This window comes from Sciurus vulgaris (genome assembly GCF_902686455.1).
Source record: "Sciurus vulgaris genome assembly, chromosome: 15".
NCBI lineage: Eukaryota > Metazoa > Chordata > Mammalia > Rodentia > Sciuridae > Sciurus > Sciurus vulgaris.
The window spans coordinates 4,829,987-4,854,167 of record NC_136476.1 but is presented as its reverse complement, the minus strand read 5'-3'; the positions used below and the strand labels follow the sequence as shown (position 1 = coordinate 4,854,167).

General features: G+C 40.2%; 1 protein-coding gene across 3 annotated transcripts in view; it reads right to left on the bottom strand.

Annotated features, from left to right (window-relative positions):
• The window catches only part of FRMD3 (FERM domain containing 3), a 256,454-nt gene that overhangs the window by 49,439 nt on the left and 182,834 nt on the right, over positions 1–24,181 (bottom strand). For all 3 annotated transcript variants that reach the window (XM_079112322.1, XM_079112321.1, XM_079112323.1), the window contains 4 exons: positions 10,108–10,195; positions 8,471–8,559; positions 6,020–6,083; positions 5,109–5,197 (listed from right to left, as the gene is read on the bottom strand). In XM_079112322.1, coding sequence (XP_078968448.1) covers positions 5,109–5,197; positions 6,020–6,083; positions 8,471–8,559; positions 10,108–10,195 — 330 coding nt within the window. The remainder of the gene's footprint in view (positions 1–5,108; positions 5,198–6,019; positions 6,084–8,470; positions 8,560–10,107; positions 10,196–24,181) is intronic.

Sequence of the window (24,181 nt, the reverse complement as noted above, 5' to 3'; positions counted from 1 at the left end):
TCCTTCCTCACAAATATCCTGACACTGCCTCCAGTTCTGTCCACCTGGCAGTGTATTTTACTGGTTTCATCTGGCACAGAAAAACCTTGATCTTATTTCCAGGGGAGGGGGCTCTTTTTGTTTGGTCATTTGAACCTTTGGGTTGTTTCTACTTTTTTACCTATTATGAAGAGTGTCACTAGGAACATTCATAAAGAAATTTTGGTAAGAACCTAGATTATGATTCTGCTAGGGTAGGATCCAAGGACCCCAGCCATTGGTATCTTTTAAAAGTTCCCCCTGATAGTTCTAAGGGGCAGTCAGGGGTGAGAACCACTGATTAGAACTTTATTACTTAGTGTGGTCTGTGGACCTGCATTACAGCATCATCTGGAAACATATTGGAAAATGGGTTTTCCTGCCCACCCTGAGTTCAGTTCTCCATTTTAACAAGATCTCCTGGTGATTTATGTGCTTGATAAAGAGGGAGAGGTACCAATCTGGAGAGCTATCCTGGGTTCATTTTGTCCTTTTTTATATCATTGTTCCTCTAGCACCCCAAATTCCCAATGAGAAATTAGGGACTGCCTTTATCCCCTGCACATAATTCCATATTAAATGGGGACAGGGAACATCATTTGAGCCTCCACTGGGCCTCAGTGCCTAGCACAGTGCTCAGCATAACATGTGAAATAAAGATTATTTGAATGAAAACACCAGAGAACCACTTATTCCTTTAAACATCAGATGTCCTTTCAATGAACCAGCATCCAGTAAGCGTGAGCTCCAGCACCCTGGAACTGGTGGCACCTAGACCACACATGGTATAAAAGAAGCTCTTAAATGGTGACTAAGTCTGTGTTGGGGATCCCTGGGATCTGGAGTAGACAGGAAAGTCAGGGTTTCTGCTTCTGGGCTCTGTTCCCAAGCAGCAGATCTCAGAGCCAGAATTTTCAAATTGGATCAGTGGCCCTGAGCCAGCTGACAACCAGCAGCACATTCATGTCTTAAAAGTACCCTGGGGAATTCCTAGGCAGCAGCCATCAGGACTCCCTGTTCCCATGGTAGGTGAAGTAAAAATGGAAGGCACAAACCAGCCCCAACCCAGGAAACAAGATCAGGGTCTTGCTCTGCCAGCAAAAAGAAGGGCCAGCTGTGCCAGTCAGACAGACTTGGAGGCAGGACCAGGACCTGTGTCTTCCTGGACAAGGTGTGGAGTTGCATTGGAAGCAGGCACCACCCCTGAGGGTCACAGGCCAGAGCCCTGTGGAGTCAAGGGGACTGGGCTCTGTATCCACTTGGTATTTAGATACTTTCATCATTTTCAAAGGGGCAATAATAATGGTTATCTAAGCACCTGCCATTTATCCATAGTTATTGTGCCTGGCAGAACTGAACACCTCAAGGTAGATTTTTGCCATTGAATTTGATGGATGAAAAATAAATATGAGGCTCAGAGTTTTAGGACTTTGTTCCAGGTCACACTGCTGGTAAGTGACAGGATCAAGATTCAAACCCAAGCCTGTTTCCTTTCAGTGCACACACTTATTATGGATAGGGATGCATGCAAATGCACACCTGAGTTCCAGTTCCCTACAGATTAAGACTGAAGCCAGCAAGCACTTAAGGGTCTTGCCCAAGGTCCCACAGCTGGAGAACAAGCAACCTCCTTCCTTCTTAAGAACAAGGATGATTATGTGATCCCGGAGGAGGAACAAAAGGTTCTGGCAAATCTCAGATCAGCATAAATGCTCAGGATTAAAAATCCTAATGAGAAAGGCAGGGTAGCATGGCCTAATGAAAGACACAAGGACTCAGTCAGCAGTATACAGTCTGTCATGTGTGCTCACAGGTAAATCCTCTGGGTCTTCCGAAGCATCATCAAATGCCTGGAAGGGATTTCTTGGATTGCCTAGTTGGTCCAGTTAGTGACCGATGGTCAGACCGGCCTCCTTGCTGCCTACATGCTACTTTACCTACCCCAAAGTGTGCAAATCAGATTCCCTGGATTGCAATTTTCCCCTCCCTCTATTGTCTCTTTTCAATGCCACTTTGCCTTTATTTCATTCCATCTGTCAGCTGGCTTTCCCACACATAATGAAACAATGTGTGAAAATAATGAATTAATGTCTCTAAATTATTCTTTGATAGGGAAGAACCCTATGATTCCACTACAATTCTGAGCTGGTGCCAAAGTCCCTCCCAGTAGGATGCACTGAAATGGTTCTGAAAGAAAGCCTCCGGCTCCTCCCTCCCCTGGGATCATCTAGAGTGACACCACACCACACGGCATTCCTGCTGTTTCTTTCACAATGGCGGAGCCTCCATGTCTGGCCTAAGTTCTCCTAGCTCTTCATTCCCCACCCCCATGCTACCTCATCTACCCTCTGCTCAGTCTTGTGTAACCACTCATGCTGCCAAAATGTGACTTTCACTTCCCTACCTTGGTCCCTCACCTAGTCCAGGATCCCTTGAGGGGATCTGCAACCCCTTAGAAGCCTCAGCAGCAAGACTCACCCTCTCCCCTGAAGTCCCCTTATCATTTTACTTTCACTCCCCATTTGGTCTTTACCATGAAATTAAAATCTCCTAAAGACAGGAACCAGGCCTTATCAATTTGATCCAGTAAATACATTTTCAATGCCTGGAGTCTTCAGGAAATACACAGAAAAAGAAGAACCTAGTTTCAAGACTCAGAGAGATTGGATCTATAAATGCATATATAAATATAATAAAAGAATGCTAGGGCTGGGGAGATAGCTCAGTTGGTAGAGTGCTTGCCTTGCAAGCACAAGGCCCTGGGTTCAATCCCCAGCACCGTTAAAAAAAAGAATGCTGTATCTATCTTGTTTTTCCCTTATGTCTTGACTCCATTAATCAAGTCCCTCATTTACAAGAAAATATTCATTGAAATAGCTAACTCAACATTTCTAAATAGCATGCAGCAATTTCATCAAAGGACGAACAGAGGAGTTTCAAAATCTTAAGGCTCCAAAAACTGTCAGTTCCTCAAATAGATAAATATGGGATTATCCTATGGCCCAGCAATTCCATTCCTAGGCATAAAACCACATGAAAACTTATAGGTGGATATTCATTGTAGCTGTTATTCATTCTTCATAACAGCTAAAAAGAGAGAGCAACCCAAATGCCCATCAATTGATGAATGGATAAAAAAAAAGGGGTATATTCATACAGTAGAATATTATTCAGCTATAAAAAGGAATAAAGTACTAACAAATACTGTAACATAGATGAAGTTTGAACATATGCTAAGTGAAAGAAGCCAGGCACAAAAGGTCACGTCCTTTATAGTTCCATTTTATAAGAATGTCCAGAATAGGTAAATCCATGAAAACAGGAAGTAGATCAGTGGTTTTCAAGGACTGGGAAGTGAATGCTATTGGATACAAGGCTTTTGGAGGGGTTGATCAAATTGTTCTGGAACTAGATAATGGTGATGATTGAAAAACAGTGTGTATTATACTTAAAAAATCACTGAATTGTATCCTTTAAAAGGCAAGCAAATTATATTTTAACTTTCCAAGATAATTTTTTAAAACCACAGAAAAAGCCATAGCCTCCAGTTAAAGACAAAGAGCATAAAATCCTCTGCATTTCCCTCTAGAAGGCAGAGACTTCTAGACACACTGATCTTTCAGAGGCCAAACAGAACCCCATTTTTACCAGCCTCCAACACTGCAGGAGCACAAGAATACCAAGGTATTGATGGTGGTGGGAAGATCGACTGAGTCACATCATCTTTTCCTGTCATTCCTAGAAGCTCAGCATTTTGTGGATTGTCTCATCTAGGGATCTTCAAATTCTGCTTCTGGTAGGGTTTGCCCAGGGCTGAGGGATATGGGACTTGGGACTCTCAGTGCTAAATGTGGGGACATTCCAAGAGTACCATCCAACTGGTCATTCAAGTTCCTAAGGAACCATGAGCAATGGGTGAAGGATCTTCAATCTCCAATCCTACTCTGGCCCCATCTACAAGCCCAGCTTCTCTTCTTTTATCCCTCTACACATTGGGTTTTGGCTATATTTCACTTAAGGAAAAGTATTCTATGGCTGAAAACAGGTTTACAAAATATCCAAGTCATTGTTCTCCTGATGATCCTTGTCAGCCACAGCCCAGGAGGTTCAGAGACTCAGTGAGATGAGTGTAAGGAGGAAGGCAGAATGTGGGGAAAACTGAGCAAAAGTCACCTGGATGGGCAGCAGGGTCGGGGGTGCTGATGACCTGGTCAGGGAAGATTAGATCCTTGACTGTGTCCATTACCACTGCTACTCCAGTCAGCTAGTGGGTCTCCTAGAGGGGAAGGTGGGACTTCATAGACACATCCTCTGTGTGAACCTTTCGAAGTCTGACAGTCTTATGGACGGTTTTTGAAGTCCCGTCTAGCCCCAACTTTCCATATTCTGAGATTCTGATGGAATTCTACCAGTAAACTTTTACCTCTCATTTCTATATACTGAAGCAGGACTCTCTTCCCAAAGTCTCCTGTGAAGGCATATTCAACCCACACTCAGAGTAAGTCAGAAGTGCCAGAAAGAACTAACTCCACCCTCCAAAGTCTTCTCAACCAAAATGAATGGGGATTGGGTAGATAAACAGCCCTGTGTCTTTGTTCATCTCATCTGCAGAAGAACATTAAAGCATGCTATATGATCTCCCATAGTTCCCTAGCAGAGCTAGCCTGGCTGCCCACAGTAGGCTTCTACTCAATAATTTACCCTCTATTGTTTACTTCTCTGTCTTAATTCCATGCACCCCTATTGGTACATCTGTTGACTTCATCTCAAATAAAGTACTTGCACTAAACTCTACCTCAAGGGCTGTGCTTCTAAGAGGACATCAAACCTGAAATATTCTGTGCATGTCTAATGGAAATAACAACTAAAGAAATAGTTTGCAGTGGTTCTATGAGAAACATAAGAGTTCAGGACTCAGTCGGGCCAACAATAGCTAGGCGTCACCCTGAACAATGCACCAAATTTATAATGCACTTCAATATAATAAAAAGAGCTATAATAAAAGAAATGAATATGCAGCCATTTGCAAAACATAAAGGACTCCATGAGTGCTTTTAGAACATATGATTAAGTGAATAAAAGCTACTTACTTATAAAAGGCCTGGTTCTCTACCCCGCACTTCCAAAGATGTTTGCAGGCAGCTGGTGTTGAAGTATGGAATGCCAACACGGCTTTTTTCTAATAAAATATAACAAAACAAGAAAGGGCAAGTTAAACACAGTTTATGTTTTTCCTTCGGGTATTTACCTATTTCTGTCCTGCCTTCTACCACACATATTTGAAATAACTGGATATGTTACTATGTTCTTTAAAGCATGGCTGAAGTCTTATCTCCCTCCCTAACTCATTGCAGACCTCAGTAATTTAAGACCTGATTCTCATACAAAGCAGCTTCACAAACTTTCTCAACTCTCCAGGCATCACCTACCTCCCTATCAGATTCAGATTAGTTAAAAATTTATTTGCCATCCTTGAATAACTAGTACTTAAATTGATAAACAGGGTCAAGAAAATCTGAAAACTTCAGAGCTAGCTCTGAGGCTCAGTGCTTGGTAAAGACCTTCTCCCACATCCACTCCCAAGCAAGCCACAACCTATATTTGGTAACTCCTTTATTTTAACACTCTTGGGACTTATAGACTCTGCTTACAATACTAGCCGGCCCTGGTTGATATTTAGCTTTATAAGTATCTTCATTTGTTTCATATGGCTATATGTGGACATGAAGATCTTTTTTTCCTAACTTTACTTTCATCTATTTTTCACACAGGGCTGTAGAGTCAGCATTGCTCACGTTATTCTTAAATGTGCAAACCTAGTGTTTATTTGTTTACCTCTAGAATGTTTTCAGCCTACAGCTGCCATCATCATCGCACTTCAAAGTCACAGTCTTCGAGGGCTACAATACTCGAGTCATGTTTTATTCTTGAACCTCTTTCATACACACACACACACACACACACGTACACACAGCAACAGGAAGTTAGAAAAACATCTGACCTCCTTCTGGGTGCCAATCACATAAAATGTCTTCCCTTCAAACTTCAATTTGCAGACATCTGGCCTAAGAAAAGAAAGTCTCTGAGTGAGAAGGAAAAAAATGGGCAGCTAACCAAGCTACCTGGCTTTCCCATAGGAATCTGACTGACTCACAAATGCCATGCAGACTGCAATGAAACAAGATGTTATCTTATCATCGGTGAAGGTCTAATGAGCAATATAAAGTCCCGAGTGAATTATACAACAGTTTTACTCCCTAGAGAAGACCCGTGGGCAGCTCAGAATTATTTCTTCCATTTTTGATGATGGAGCTACATCTTCCTTCCAAGGAGCTCTAGAGTATTAGTGAACGTTAATGACCAAAACAACATTAATTGGCCAGCTCACTTTGCAAGGTAGGAAGAATGTGGTTATATCAGAATCAGTTAAGGAGATAATATGGATTCAAGGCATCTGACTCTCTCACCCTTTCACATTCATCTCCAAGAAGCACATACGCCATACTGCCAAATTTTCACTCCTGTTTACAAAGGAATTGTTTTGTTATACATTGAAATGCTCAAACTTGTGAGAACAACTTGATGAATGACAACTTGTGGCCAGGGCGACTTCAGATTTTATCTTAAGTAGCTGTTCGATTAAAACCTGCCTAGAATGTAGGCCCCACGTCAGTTCCTTGATGAGAAGATGGGTGGTGTAAAGACAGGATTCTATTTTTACTCCTTTGATCTAATTCCTAGGTTAAGTGATGCGTGCCTTTTGTGCTTTTTCTGGGGAAAAAAGAACAAGGTAATACTCTCTCACATTTACCTGAACCACAGTGCCACAGTTCTATTAGCCTCAGGATCTCTTCCCAAACTGCTATCAAATCCCTTCCCCTAGTAGCATCTTCCTCTTAGCACCTGGTTTTCTTTCAAACCCTCTGTATTAGATTAGCATCTGCCACCCAATGTACACTGCATTCCCTACACGGTCTGCTCTTTTCTAAGATCCCAATTTCTCTAAATAGTTTCCTGTTCTCTCATCGGCTTCTACTCAACTGACAGTTTCAGCTCCCCTCTGTGCCCCCTTGTTCTCTTCTTCCACAATTAGCATTCTCAACACTCTTATTTGCCCTTAATACATCTCTTAAATTCATTAATCACTTTAATGAATCATTCTGTTTTAACTAGGTAGAGGATTGTGAGAGTGACATAGTTCATTGGATTTAAAAAAAAAAAAAAAAAAAAACACACCACTAGGATTAACATAAGAAAATTTTCTTTAGTAACACACATATGCCTAAGAAGAAGCCAGGAAGAATGGGATCCACATCAGTACCACAGACAGGAACACCAGGAAGATGTGGACAAGATACAGAAGTCAGAAATAACAGTCCCGAGTCATGCACCTCCACTCTTCAACATGCCCAGAAATAAAATGAGATCGAAAGAGAGGAGAGACTTGAAATCACTCTGCATTTGAGATACACCATGTTTTAACCTGACGACTCCAGGGCTCAAGCAATTCAGAAACCCAAATTGCTTCCTTCAGTCCTCTTATCTGCATGCCATTCTGGGTGGACATGCCTGCTACTACCAATAGCAACTTCACTGATAACAAAGAGTGAGCTGGCACCAAGGATTGGAAAGGTGAGGGAGGAGGAGTGGGAGAAAGTGGGTCCTGAGTTGCATGAAGGAACTGATATGGTTTGGGTATGACTTGTCTCTCAGAGTTCCATGTTCTGAAAGTTGGTCCCCAGTGTAACTATATCAAAAGGTGGTGGGACCTTTAAGAGGTGGAATCTAGTGGGAGGTGACTATATCATGACGGCCCTTGTGAGAGAAAGGATTAATGCCGAACTCACAGAGTGGGTTAGGTCTTGCAGGAATGTATTAGTTCCCAAGAAAGCTGGTTGTTATAAAGAGTGAGCCTGGTGCCTCCCCTGTCTCTTGCTTTCTCTCATGTACACAGGCTCTTTGCACTTGCCTACTTCTCCTCTTCTACTTCTTTGCCATGTTGTGGTTCATTCAAGAGGTCCTCCCCAGATGCTGGCACCATGATATTTGGTCTTTCCAGCCATCAGAATCATGAGTTCAACAAACCTCTTTTCTTTATACATTGTCCAGCTGCAGGTATTTTGTTATAGCAATACAAAATAGACTAAGGAGTTTACACCTTTATTCCACCCTGATCCAGCCTGAGTTCTCCACTATGGTCAGATCAATAGAAAATTCTGCTCTCTTTGAAGGAAGAGTCCCCAATTCTAAGTCTCTTAAGGTGACTCCTTTGTTTTTTACAAATTCAGTTCCCACTTAGGGCAACCTAGATTGGCTTTCATTTATGATGAAACTCCAAGGCAAAGAAAGGAATTTTAGATATTCTACCTGAGATGCAAAAAAAAAAATCCAAAAGGAGGAAGTGGGAAAGGATAAGAAAAGTGGTAAACCAGTTTTTCAAAGAAGCACTCACCATTTTATCAAGTGAATTCTCTTATTTCCCTGGAATACCACAAAACCTGCAGCAGTAAATCCTAAAAACGTTGTTGTGCCTGTTGAATCCTAAAAATAGAAATAAAAACCTGTTGGATTGAGGAAAATAGAGTAAACGACAAATGGCGTACTTATTCATCCTCACCCTGGGTTAATTTTGGGTCAAGTCCAATGATCACAGCATAAACTAAGTTTCTGAGATTAAAATTCTAAGAACAAGACTTCCGAAATCTGGGCAAGGTCCAGGATGCTATAGCTTTTTCCTTTCAGGAATGAACCTTTTGCCTCACCAGGAACCTCCCAGAAATATACTCCCAAACACCGTGTCTATTTCCATGTATCTTTTGGGCCTGCCTGGGTTCTAGATCTGCTCTATAATGTGAGCAAACTGTTCTTGGCACCATTAACCCTCTACTACAATGAAAACAAAGCCTGAGCATCTTCTGTGACTCAAACCAAACAGGATTTCTGGTCATTTCAATAAAAAAGTGTCCAGAAAAGCCTACTTTGCCTCCAGCCTAGATGGAGATCAAGTCAGTCTCTAAGTAATCAGTAAGAAAAAAAGAGGCTCAAATTTCTGGTTAAAATATAAATCACTAAATGGAATAAGCTGATTTAAACCATAACTAGAAGGGGCAGCTGGAAAATATCCTGAAACAATTGTAGGATGCAAATGCTAATATGGACAAGTACACTGCCTTGGCTACAAATGGAATCATCAGGGAGCCTGGTCTTCCTCCCCAACAGACCCTGATATAATGGAGGTAGGGTGTGTTCTGGGCAGCAGATGTTTGTGAAGCTCCCAAGGTGCTTCTAATGAGCAGCCTGAGCTGAACACTCAAACCTATACTTAGCTAATAAGCTGGTCCAATCTGGGCACATAAATCTTCCAGGATAACCCAACCAATTATCTTTAAGAACCTGACTGATACACTTAGTTTAGCATTAGCACTAGAGTCTGGTTGATATATAGCTAAAAATATGGAAAGGAGATTAGATTGCATGCATATGTCATTTCTGGAAAATATTTACATAGTATCCCTAGGAGCTTGATGAAGAGGCAGAATTCCCAGCTGCACCCCCAAATTTCTGACTCAGTAGTTCTGGGGTGGAGCCCAGGTGATTCTGATAAAGATGGTCTGTGTTTCACCCTTATGAAAAATACTTCCAAATAATATGAGTAAAGGAAAAAATTAAAATAAGAACTCCTAATGTCATAATATAATTTGAAATATTTCTATTTTTCCTTCCACTTTCCTATTTTTAATGACTACATTCTTGCTGGGTAATTGCCTTGAAAGCAAACCTGTTGGGATCCTCTATCTTTCCAAAAGAAAACTTAATGAATAAATCCATTTGATGAATAAATCCATGTATGTTAATTTAGAAAATGTGGCTTCTACATTGCAATTAGCAAGTTATTGGAAGACTCTTGGAGTCTTAGAGAAAATCAACTGACAAACATGTGACCACAACCAGGTAGTCCCCCTTCCAATTAGGATTTGTGGGTCAGGCTGTGGAAATCTCTCAAGAGGGTTCTACCAGACCTGCACACCAACTAACTTTCTTTTGGGAAAATCAATCATTTTGTGGTTTCCTGTTGTCTGGGGAAGTTACCTTGCACGGATGGGGATCCACCCCATAGGTTTCCAAAGTGTGAGCTTTCAGGAGTAAGTTAAATTCAGCCACTGGTGGGCTTTGACCTCTAAAATCACACAAGAAAAATTCAGGGAGTTAAAACACGAAATAACAGAAACATGGAGTCCCTTCGATTCATCAAATATAATAATCTAAACAAAAGAGAAAAGTCCCTACATAAATAGTAATCAGTAAAACTGGTAATTATTTCTCACCATGAGGAGTCCTTTGTTAAGAAATCTGAGCTCATATTCTCTAGTGATTCATTCCATAATACACCCACATGTCTTCTGAGAACTCCAGTGACCCACACAGTTAATCAAGGTTATCAAGTTACCAATAAACAGGTCCTTACAAATTCACTCTAAATACAACACAAAACTCAGCATCTGTTCTTTCCTTCTCATTTAAAAAAGATTATCCAGGGTAAATGGCATCGCTTTTTGCTTGGGGTAGAAACTGGTCAATCCTGTTACTCCATCAACAAGACTAAACAGAGCCATCCTGCCAACAAAGAATTGTCAGCCGTTCCACAGACAGCCCTGGATTTGGAAAGGAAATATCTACCACTAGATCTAGACTGTCCTCTAGGCTAGTAAACAAGGTCTTGGCCTCAAGGGGAAGAAAAGGAGACTACAAATATGGATGACCTTGAAGTTCTCTCAGGATTAAGCAACATTTCAAAGACCCCACTTTGGCTAACATTAAAATCTCACTGAATATCATAGAAAATCAGAATCATTCCCCAGAGATAATTACATAACTAACAACCAAGAAGAATTTGCTATGAAGAACAACAGAAATTCATTTTTATTTTTAAAATGTAAAATTAAATGGCAATATTAAATGTCTCTCCACCCAAGCTCTTCCCCATAGATAGATTGCCCCCAAACTCTCTCAAAACTCCCAAGAGTCATTGTGCCTCTAAATCAAAACAACATCCCATCTGCTTTCTCCTTAAGGCCTTTGAAGATCTCTTTACTGGAATTTTGCTCCTATATGTCCAAGCAGCATCTTAATCCAACAACTCTTTGGTTATTTCTTTTATCCTTCTCTTCCTTTCCCTTCTTCTCCTTCATCTCCAGACACTTCTGTGTGTGTCTCCTTTGAAAAGCCCTAGTAGATGTATTTTGAAAACCATGCCTTTTAAACCTGTGTTTCATTCTTTGTATCTCTGTCTTCTGGTTTTACATCCTGAATTATTTCATAATTCAAACTTCCAACTTACCAATTGTTTCTTCAGCTATGTACATTCTGTTTTTCACTTTATTTAAGTCTTTTAACATATCAATTAAGCATTCATTTCCAAAGTAATATCTTTTTATATTGTGAAATAGCAGATAGCAGCCTATTTTTATTTCATGAGCATGAATTCCTCTTCTCCTTCTAAGGATTTCTGTTCATTTCTTGGAAGGTCCAATCCTGTTTGCTCCATAAATGCCGCTTTCTCCATGAGGGTCCTTTTTGGGCCGAATCAGTCTCTCATGGAGTTTCCTTAAGTGTTTCTTTGTTTCCTTGAGTGTTTGGCAATCCTTGTTTGCATGCTTATCTTGTACATATCCCTTTAACAAAGTGGCCTCCAGATGTCATAAGCAAGGGTGAGATGTGCCACGTGGGAAGAATATGTATCAGTAACTTGATTTGGGGTAAAGTTTCTGGTTCCTTCTGGAAATTTCTTTGCTCATACAAGGGTCACCTCAGCTCAAGCCCACTGCGGCCCTTGACTTAGCACAGACCAACCAGAGGAAGGAGTCAAAGTTGCCCAGCTGCTCCCAGTGTCCTTGCCCACTCACTGTGATGGTGGCTAGGCCCATCCATAGCCCAGAGCACACAGAACCATGCCTATCTTGTGAATGTTTGGCCTGGATCCTTAAAAATGGAATCCTTTCTTATATATTCCCTTACTAATGTTTTTCCTATTATACACAGGGCCTTGGGGAAGGAAAGGAAAGTTGTCAAGTAGGCTACCTGTTTCTTCGAAATAAAGAGGTAACTTTGAAATCCATCCGTTACAGAATGTTCCTCAGGAATTAACTCAAATGCTTCTTTTAGGAAAATAAAGTCTTTCTGAAGCTCTTCAAGGTTTCTTCTTTTGTTTTAGTGTCTGAAACTTCACTTTGACACAATATACATGAGGAGAATGCTTACTTATTCATACTGATCAGCACCCTGTGGGCTCTTTCAATCCAGGAAATCCTAACTTTAGTTCTTTCTTTGACTTGTTTTCTTTCCAAAACACAGTCAGTTTAACTGTTTTCTACTCTAGATAAAATAACAACACACTCAAGAAAGTCACCAACTGTGTTGACAGGAATGGGAAAAGGTGATTTTGAAAGATTTTTCTCAAAACGCACAGGTATTTCTCCATGCCTCTTTTGTAAGTTCTTGCAGTATTTTAACTTTCATCAGAAAACAAAGATATTACAGAATCCAAATATTGGATTTGCTGGCGCTCTCCCTCTCTCTCTCTCTGTCATCTTACCCACATACAGACTAGAATGAAGCAGTTGAAGCTCTGCAACCCACTCTGACATCCTTCAGTGCAAAACTTCAGCCTAATCACCCAGACTAGAACCAGGACTAGAACCAGGGCATCCATGCCCCCCCCCCCCCCCCCCGCAGTCACAGGCCATCGCTCTGCCACAGGATGAACTTCTCACTCCACTTAAAAGGCCCTCATTCTGACACACACTAGTCAGAACCTCCATTCTGGAGAGTTAGCCACTCATGACTGGTTGGCTGCCAGGGTCTTTTTCTAAATCATGTTATTTATTCTTAAAATTCAAGTGTGACTTTCAAGTCCACTTTTTAAAAATTCATTCTGGAAACAAGGTCATTGTAACAGGTTATCATTCAGAGGTTCGTGTTAGAAAGTGCTATGGTTTGGATGTGATAATGTGTCCCCCAGAGACTTCTGTGTTGGAAGTTTTGTTTCCAGGGTGATAACGTCAGAGGTGGTGGGACTTTAAAAGGCAGGGCCTAGTGGAAGGCAGTTAGGTCACTGGGAGTGCTGCCTTCCAAGGGATTCACATAGTCCTCATGCGATTCCAGTTAGTTCACATGAGAGTAGGTTGTCACTAAAAGACCAAGGGTAGCCTCTGAAGCCTCTTGTCTTGCCAGGTGATCTATCCCTCTCACATTGCTCCTACCATGTTGCCTTGTCATGTTGTGATGTAGCAAGAAGGACCTCACCAGAGCTGAAGAGGTGCTGGTGATATGCTCTTGAATCTCCAAAACTGTGAGCTAAATAAGCCCCTTTCTTTTCTTTATAAGGTCCCCAGTCTCCAGTGTATTGTTACAGCAACAGAAAACCTACTAAAATAGAAAGTGAATAATTTTTCTCTGGTAGGTGGTCTTTTTCTGAGCACTTCCCTAGACTTCCTAAGTCTAGTAAGTATCTAATATCTAATTGCAAACACTCAACCACTGCATGCCCAGCTCCAGAGGATGTACCATTAAACTCAAGCTCCTACAAATCAATAAATACATCTTTAAAAAGTCAGATAATGCAGAAAGAAATAGGCAAAATACTTAATAGGTATTTAACAACTAAGAAGTATAAATAACCAACATGAAAAATCTCCTCAACTTCTTTATGATCAGGAGAATGTAAATTAATGTCATCAGAAACTATTAACATATTCATACAATAGCTAAATTAAAAATACTAACAAAAACAAGCACTAGTGGGAATGTGTAACAAAAGCAACCCCCATATACTACTAAGGAAAAGCAATTTGGTAGAACAAATCTGGAAAATGCTCTGGCATTATTTACTAGCAATGAACATGTTTGGTCTAAAATACAGCAATTTTTCTCATAGTTATATATGCAACAGCAACTAATGTATGTTGTACCAAGACATACGTAAAAGTCTCATAGTAGTGTTATATGTAACAGCAAAAAAAAAATCTCAGCTATCTATCAACAGATAGATAATAGAATACAACACAGCTATGTAAAGCTACATACAAAATAGATAAATATCATAAAAGTAAAAATTGAACAGAAGAAGTCAGACATAAATTGATAAGCACTGCATGGTTCTAGTTCTGTGGCTTTCAAAAATTGAGAAAATGAAACCAAAATGTTAGAGGTCAGAGATGTTTCATATTTGGGGTCTTAAATTTAAGACTAATTCATCTTGAGTTGCTTTTGTATATGGTGAAAGACAAGGGCCTGATTTCATTCTTCTGCATGTAGATATTGTTTTAATAAGATACCATTTATTGAAGAAACTGTCCTTTCCCCATTGTGTGTTATTGGCACCTTTGTTGAAAACCAGATGACTGTAAATGTGTGGATTTACTTCTGGGGTTTCTATTCTGTTCCACTGGTCTATGCGTCTGTTTTATTCCAATACCATGCCGTTCTGATGACTATAGCTTTGTAGTGCAGTTGGAAATCAGGTCCAGCTTTGTTCCCTTTGCTCAAGATTGCTTTGATTATTTAAGGTCTTTTGCAGTTCCATATGAATTTTAGGATTGTTTTTTCTAGTTCCTCAAAATATTATTTGTTCCTTTGCTAACCCTGCATATGACTGAAGTCAGAAATCCTGCACTGAGAGGAAGTGTCAGGCAGGAGGCTGAGATAGAGCAAAGCAAAAGCTCATCTTTAAATAAAAATCCTTAAGTCAGTATCACTTGCTTTGAGTTTAACTACAAGTCTCCACTGGCTAAGCATTTTAAAGATCTAATTTTAAAAATCATACACAGAGAGAGGCTTACTGCAAATATTCAGTGAAGGCAAGGGATCGAAAGCAAAGGAGAAATGATGGGGACCTCAATAGCATTGGAGACTCCTAAGACCCCCCAGCTTACTGAGGAAGAAACCATTTAAAGATCTGTTTTCCAAGGAGATACTAAAAGCAATTAAATAGAATTTTTTTTTCCATTTCCTCAAATCTCCCACTCGACATTTGTTTCTGGCAAAAACTCTGTTTAGTAATGGAAAATAAAGATTTTTCCATCCTTTAAATGTTGCACCAGAATATGTTCTGCTAAGATTAATAGTGTCTCTAATGAGACATTTAGAGGTAAAAACCAGTGATTAGTAGAATTCTCTTTTAAGAGCTAGCAATTCTCAAGAGAGATGCTTTTCTAATAAATTAGGTGAGGTCAAGTAATTACATATTTAGATAGATATCTCTCTCCTGCCTGTTCTGCATTATTTTAGCCAAAGAGGAACAACCTTTCTCCTATTGATCCCCCTTTAGCATACCATTGCATAGAGTATAAAAACGTACAGCCCCAAGAATGAATGAAAGTTGTTAGTTGCCACTAATAATGGGATGAGAAATGGGCTTTTCCAGCAATGACCTGGGCAACTTGATGTGCAGCTAACAGGAAATGGGATGGATTTGGCTCCAGCTGACCCATATGCACCTACAAGGTCCAGCATTAAGTCATGGGGAGAAAAATAATATTCTGTTCTCTTTCTGAACAGCGAGATTCTCAATTTGAGTTAAATTGGTTTTTGTTACAACTTGGTTGCAATTTAAGATTTAGCTTTGTTGCAACTTTAAATGTTCTGGCCAGGTACAACAGGACATGCCTGTAAACTCAGTAGCTGTGGAGGCTGAGGCAGGAGGATCCTGAGTTCAAACCCAGCCTCAGCAACTTTGGGAGGCCCTACGCAACTCAGCGAGACCCTGTCTGTAAATAAAATATAAAAAAGGGCTGAAGATGTGGCTCTGTGGTTAAGTGTCCCTACGATCAATCCCCATAACAAAAAACAAACAAACAAAAAAATCTGCACCACTGGCTTCAAACATTTGCATGTACCTTCAGAATTTGCCCTTCAGTAGATTGGGATCTTAGAACCCATGAGACTCCATAGAGCACTCTGTGCATTACAGTTTTTTCACAGAATTGGGGGCCTGCAGGGGAAACCCCTTGTGCTCTTCAGTCCCATTGCTGGCTCTCTGAATGACAGAAGATCTTTATTCTTCCTGCTGTCCTGTCCCCTATCACTGGCCTGGGCTGTCCTGCATGACTGGTGTCTGGAGTGCCTGAGAGGAACTCCACTAAGTTCTCTAGTGGGTTAAAGGTTTTGTGGCCCTCAGTGTCCCCCAATCCCTGACCTATGGCAATTTCCTTCTCTTCCCATCACTCCACCAAAAGCCAAAGCAACTGTGAGTTTCCTATTGAAAGGACATTTTAGATACTAGTACATTTGAGTTTCTTTGCAACTTCATTTCTCAAATGGGCTCAAAAATGTTAATTTGTAGTTTACTTTTTGCATTGGTGTTATTTTGGAGTTAGGGAAGGTCAATGTTGCATGCCTTTCTATATCCTAACTGAAATTGAAAGTCCGTAGTCTGTCACTTTCAATTTTTTTACTTAGAGAGGGACATTATCTGTCATAAGCCCCTTAGGGGCTATTAAGGACCATCTCTATGAAGAGCATCAGATAAAACACTGCAAATTTGGGCAACTGCCATGCTCTGAGGGAGACAGAGGTGATGCCCTGAAGACATGTAGGACCACGACTTACAGGAGAGCTGCAACCTAGAAAGATATGAGAACATAGCACAAAAACTCAGGTTTCTACTGCTTCATAATTATGCAGCCTTGGAGAAGTTAATTTCTCAGAACTTAATTTCCTTCTCTGTCAAAGATGGCAGCACAAACTCAGTACCAATGGAGGCAGAAGGTGAACTGGAAGAGAAGGGATGATGGATACTTGGAGTGCAAATGATTCTTTCAAAGGGCACTACTGTTGCTAAATGTTGCCAAATGGGTGTCAGGGATTGGTGTCACCAAATGCCCCAGATATAAGCCAAGCTGAACCGTTATGGCAACCACTGATGCCATTTTTTTTAAACTATTATTTGATCCAAGGTGCATACATTTAGGTCAGAGTGTAGCCCAAGGACTGTCATTTTATGTCATCTTCTTTGGACTCTAAGGCATCTTCAAGTGTAGTAACTAGGTGTCAATTTGCTTTATTTTTGGTTAGTGATCTCTTGAGAGTCAAAGGCTCTGAATGGTAGTTGTAGCTGTCTCCCATTAATAAAAAGTAGTGAGCCATTTAATTATTGCTACATAGATATTACTTTTTATTTATTTTTTTATATTACTTTTTAGATAAAATCTTTGAATGTATCAGATTAGGGGTGAGTATGGGTGACCACAGGGATCCCAGCTTGATGGTGAGGCAGTTGAAGATCTGCAGTAAGAAATCCAACATACACCAGTTCCCCATGCAGAGCTGCCCTATGTGTGATGTCTGAATGGATAGGTGGAAAGAGGAATGGAGGTATGGATGCATCCTGGATGAATGCGTGTCTTAGTTTTAATGATAGATACTGCTATAGTCCCATCAAAAGTTCAGTCTTTAGCTCTGCCCTGTAAGTTAGAATCACACACCAGGAATAACCACAGGATTTATTAACCCATTATGTTCCATCATCCCATTTACGAAACACCTTAAAAATTGAGCAACAAATATACCATTTTATGGTAACTTTGAAATAAATATTTATGTTTTTAGAGCTTTATTCTTTTGATAAAAAGTAATAGGTAAATTATTTATGGTAGTATTCATTATTATTATTGAGGTAATAATATTGATGAATGATATTGGTGAATGATTAGTGAATGATATTAATGATAATAAAAATAAAAGTAGTTTGAGATTATGATTTCCAACCTATTTTAATCCATCTGTGTCAATTTCATTGAAATATTCACAGAATGGGTTAAATAATGGCTGACTCCATTGATTGATTGATTGATTTCAATTCAATCCCTCTGTCCTCCTTCCCAACCATGTTGCACTGTGGTGTCAAGCTTCATTCTCTCTTCAAGTCACCTTCACCAGATTTCACCTGTATATAAAACATTAACACCTTGGATGCATACACCATTTGCCTCTGGCCCATTTTGCTCTAAAAATGTCCCTAATTCCAGCCCACATAATGCAAGGATTTAGTTTTCCTAGGAGGAGCATTTGATGCCAAGCGATTCCATCTTCCTATTTGTAACAAAGGTTTTATGTTAAACAGCAACAGAGAATGAAAATAGATTTGATAACCTATAAGGGAGAGAGATTTGAGAGTTTGGGAAAGAACTAGGGAAGGGAAAGAGGGAGGAGAGAGGACAGAAAGAAAGTGCATCTGAAGAAAGACCAGGGTTGTAAAATAATTGAAATTTCCCATCTTCTTTTTACTCAATGAACACTCTTCTCAAAGCTGACAAAACATTTCCTAAGGGGGCTCTTGTGATCCACTTGTCAGAAGCACAGTAAAGGTTATTTTTCATAACAGGGCACTTATTTCTAGAAAGCTAAATATTACTATCACTCCTTGCTAGGAAGCCAGGGCACATGATTTACAGAGAATGTGAGACTCGCGAAATAGAGATAATTGCTCTCTATGAAATACACTCAGTGTCACTGCTTCTAGTACAAACCTCACTGCATTAGGCCACTACAGCAGTGGCTAACTGGATGATTTTGCTGCACTTATAGGCAAGGAATGTACTTCATAAAAACAGCTTCACTGCCAATTGAGCTTTTGAATATTTAAAATCTTATGACCTCTGTCTGAAATTAATGTAAAACTTTCCCCCTAATGACAAATCTGATAAACTGGTGATGAGAAGATGGGAAGACAGAGTAGAAACGCTAGGAAATACCTCCAGAGAAGTTTATCAAGGCTCCTCATAGTGAAATCTATCTTACTTTTATATTCAACCTCCTCTAAGAACCCTCAGGACTAATGGAATGGGTATTTACTCTAAACCCAGATAGCCATGATTAAAACTGTGGAAAACAGAAACCAAGAGGGCCAAAAATAGAAAATAGTATTCACATCCCCAGAGATTGTGGTAATGACTCCATCCAGCCACTAGAGGACTATAGAAGGAGGAATAACCTATTCCTAAGTCAGTCCCAGGTCTAGGACATCTCTGCACATCAAACTCAATGAAGTCTATAAATTAAAGGAGATTGTTTTTTCACACATAGTTAAAAAAAAAAAAAGCTCTCGTCTTGAAATCATCTACAGAGGTAGGAGAGTGAAGCAGAAATTGAATCTAGACTTGCTCTGCCACATTCAGACCAGGAGACAGCAAACTAAGGAACAATGGGGTAAATCTGGTCCACTACCTGTTTTATCAATAAAGTTTTATTCAATCATGGCCCGTTCATTTATGAATTGTCTAGGTCTGCTTTCTCTCTATGAAAGCAGAGCTTAGTAGCTTTTACGGAGACCATGTGGCCCAGAAAGTAAAAAAGTTTAATCATAACTTATCTAGAAGAATTATTCAGACTCAGTTGATTTTAGCACTGACAATAATGCTGAATGGCACGTCTCTGTTCAATAATGTGAATGGCACATCTCCATGTCCTCTCACTCACAAGAGACCCAAAGATGCCTCAATAAAGTCTTTTCAAATAAAGTTCTATCAGCTACTCTGTGACTCCAATGGGCAAAATCAGAACACCAACAGCACCCAAAGCTGGTGGGGATGTAGAGCAACAGGAACTCACATTCATAACTAGTGGGAATGTAAAATGGTACAGAGACTATGAAAAAGAGTTTGGCAGTTTCTTAAAAAGCTAAACCTACAGTATGCAGCAATCAGGCTCCTTGGCATTTACCCAAATAAGTTGAAAAACCATGTCCACACAAAAATCCACACACAGATGTTTACAGCAGAGTTGCTCAAACTTGGACACTATCAAGTTGTCCTTCAGTAGGTTAATGGATAAATGAACCGTGGTACATCCAGACAATTGATTATTAGTTAATGCCAAAAAGAAATGAGCTATCAAGTCAGGAAAACACATGGAAGAAGCTTAAATACACAGTGCTCAGTGAAAGAAGCTAATCTGAAAAGGCTACTTACTGTATAATTCCAACTATGATATTCTGGAAAGGTCAAAACTATGAAGACCTAAAATGATCCATGGCTTCCAAGGATTAAGTGATAGGGATAAATGATTTTTTAGGACAGTGAAACAATTCTATAAAATACTATAATAGTGAATACATGTTACTATGTATTTGTCCAAACCCACAGAATATACATTAAGAATAAGCCCTAATGTAAACTATAGACTTTAGATGATTAAAATGTATACATGTGCACATCTATTATAATAAATGCACCACTCCAGAAAGAAATGTTGATAAATGGAGAGGCCAGACATGTCAGGGAACAAAAGGTATATGGGAAATGTTTGTACATTCCCCTCAACTTTACTGTGAACCTAAACTTCTCCAAAAAGTAAAGTCTGTTAAAAAAAAAAAAAAGAAAGAAAAACAAAAATCAATTCTATTAGTCAGTGACATTGTGAAGGTTATTTAGAGTCGTTTAGTAGCTGTTCTAGCTCATTCCACTTCCCAGACACTAGGTAGAATTGCATTTCCTTGCTATTGAGAAGGACCTTGGGACTGCTTCTGACCAGTGAATTGTAAGCAGAAGTGACATGTATCACTTCCAAGTTAAGCAAGACTTTCCAAGAATCTCTTTCCCCTGGCTCAACAACTGGCAAAATAAAGCTCATGACTGCCCTGAGTGACAATGATGAGAAGAGTCCCCCAGCCGACCTCAAGTGAACAAAGCAGAGCAAGGAAGTTTTTCTTACACTAAGCCACTGAGCTTTGGAGGTTGTCCTCAGCAAAATCTAGCTTACCTTGACAGATACAGAAGTGATCAATAACTACAAAATACCATCATGTTCTCAAAACCATGGCTTCTCTCTATCCTGTCTTCCAGTGTAAGCAGAGATAGAGCATAAGGCATATGGCATATAAGGAAGAATAGTGGATAAGGCATGAATCTTAATCTTCACACACCAATCTCATAAACATCTAAGAAGTCTAAGCATTTAGTCCAAGGAAACTGTTACCCAAATGTTTTCCATTCTGTTTTGGAGTACCTCAAACTGCAGAATCCTCTCTCTCTCTCTCTCTCTCTCTCTCTCTCTCTCTCTCTCTCTCTCTCTCTCTCTCTCTCTCTCTCTCTCACTTTCTTCCTCTAAAGAACTCTCTTATTCCTGCCTGTCTGCCGGGTCATTTAGGGTCCACCTTCAAGCAGTGTATAATCTCTCTGGGGAAAGGAAGTCCTTTTCCATTCCTGAGTAATGTCCCCCCAAGTAAAGAAGCTTTTGTCTCTTCCCCAGGGAGCATAGGATCTGAATGATTCCAATCAATAAAAAATCTGGGAGAAGATTTTGAAACTGCCTCCCCAAGGTGAAAGCATTTCTCTCTATATAAATCACCATCACCATTTCTGCTAATATTTAAACACCTCTATCACTATCTTGTTTTTTTTCTCAACTGTGTCCAGAAACCAGGTTATGTATTGGGCCCCTGCAACCCCAACAAAGGCCAGCTGGTGTCTTCTCAGAAAGTCTCTGTAACAACAAGTCCATGGCTGCACATCATCCCTTTGCTGTGAGGAGTGTCACATGTGCAGTGACCACCTTGGAGAGTTGGATACATGTGAGGGTACGGACTTTCACAGGTCTCCACACGGTAGAAGTGTGCAGAGCAACTCAACTTAAGACCCTGTTCCCCATACAACACCAACACACTCCCCACCTATGTCCATTAACCCTCCAGAGCAGCCTCAACCTCCACAGCAGGCTTTCCATCCATCTGCAGAAAGCTCCTCTTCATCTGCACCACCCCCTTCTTCTACTCTTCTTGTCTTCCCCTCCCAACCTAAAATCTCTCTCTGCAGTACTGATGCAGAACCAAGTGTGTGTCTACTTAGGGAGAATGAAAAAAAAAAAAAATGCACAGGAAAATACCCCTGGAACTGCGCTTGCAATGTCACATGATGCCTGACAGTTGCATCCCTCAGACCTGTGACTCTGACCCCTTCCCAGGGCTTTCTGGTTGTTACAAATGTGTAGCGCTACCTATGCCACATAGAGATGCAGTTCTGACCAAGCCATGGAAATTACTTCTAAGATTTGTGAACAGTGGCTGACTGATCCCTAGACCCCAATTACCACTTTCAGAGATCTCAACAAATCTGGGAGCTGGCACACAGCTTTCTGATTGTTAAAAATAATCTGGAATCTTTTTCAATTTACCCACTTTCTCATAAAATCAGTTTGGTCACCAAGGCTTCCTGACATGTCTCTCAAGATTTTTTTTCAATTCTTTTTCAGGTCCTTGGCATCTCTGAATGGCAGACATTACTTACTCCTCCTGCTCTCCCACCTGGTGTCCATCCTCGGGTGCCCATTACCATGGTGATACCATCAAACATTTGCACAGCTACTTGCTTCTCAGGACTGATTAGCAAAGGGGTAAAAGTGTGGCTATTGGTTTCAAGGTGCAAGTACTCAGCCTGCTATGACCAACAAGGCAAGTCCTTCGACCACTCCAGGCTGACCTTTGCTGATCCCTCACTGGGAACACTAACAGTGCCCGCCTCATAGAGTTTGGGAAGACTAATGGAATGATGACCCACAGTGTTTTGGCATCCAGTAAGCACTCAAAAAAATGTTTATTGTAATGTATTCTAAACATTTAAGGCCCCGCGAATTGTGGTTACAGAGGACCTTTGCTACCAATCCACACAATGGATGCAATTTCTTCATCCAAGAGCCCTCACTCTATGACCCCTAGGAAGGATGCTCCTATGTCACAGACCCCTCAACCAAAATATTGGAACTTTATTGTTATCTCTAGCACCCTTGTCTCCAAAATGTAAAAAGAATAGTGGGGTTTTCATATATTTTCTCACAAAACTTTTCATTAGAAAGCAATACTCTAACCCATGGAGATGATATGCTGCTTTCTGAAGCAAGTACAATGTTTTGATGTCTAATTATCTTTACTTCTAGGAATGAAGCTACCTTTTCCAAGCTGAAATATGCAGTCACTTTTTTTTTTACTGTGCAATGGTAGACTCCAAGGTGGCCTTTACTTTACCAACATGCCTACAGAGTGACAATATTCATTTGATCCAAATGAATCTTCTGTGTGAACAATATGTCTAGAACCAAAATATGGGCTCTCCATTTCAGATATGAACTACGTGTTTAGTAACTCTAATTGGTAATTGGTGCTTCAGAAGGCAGTTTTATTTCTTTTTTTTTTTTTTAATTGTTTGTCCTATTTTGTATACATGACAGAAGAATGCATTTGATTCACTGTACACAGAGTACAACTTTTCATTTCTCTGGTTGTACACGATGTAGAGTCACACCATTCGTGTAATCATACATGTACATAAGGTAATGATGTTTGTCTCATTCCACCATCTTTCCTTCCTGCCCACCAGTCCCTGCCCCTCCCCTCATTTCCCTCTACACAATCCAACAGCCACTTTGAATGACCACACTATACTCTTCTCAGAGTCACCAGAAGGGGGAGCTCTAGCACTCATTCCTAATGGGACACAGTTGTTCCAGAATTCATAAACCAGTGACACCCTTTTCTTTATAGTTACCAGAAACCCAGAAGATGGGCATACCTCAGATCTTGCAATGCTTCATCAATGTTGTTGTCATAACATTGCCTGTACTTGCTATTATTATCAAAAGAATTTCTTCTGTGATTTGCACAGAATCTAAACCTTAATACAGACTAGAATATCTAAGTTACCCAAATTTCAAGTTGGTGATGATTCCTAAGCACGCTTCATTTTATTCCCAATAGCTTCTGTGGAAGATGCACCACACACAGTCCTTGAGAGCACAGGCTCTGCACCCAGGATGCCTGAATTCAAATCCCAGCTCTGATACTTACTAACAGGTGTAAAATAATCTCTGTGCCTCAGTTCCCTCATCTGTAATGTGGGAACAACCATAGGGCCTATCTCCTAGGTTTTTGTGAAGAGCAAATGAAGTCAATATTTACAAGATGCTCAGAACAGTGCTTGGTATGTAATGAATACTATGCAATTTGGTACTCCTACCACCACAACTCTGTACTTACCATCCTGAAACTCCTCAGCCAAAGAAAGGAGGAGCAGACACTAAATCCTGTCATCTTGGAAGCAGCTTGAAAAAAGGAACTCTGTCAATGAATTCTACTCAAAGTCAATGCTTCCATCCATGAGGAGGGAAAAAAGCAACACCA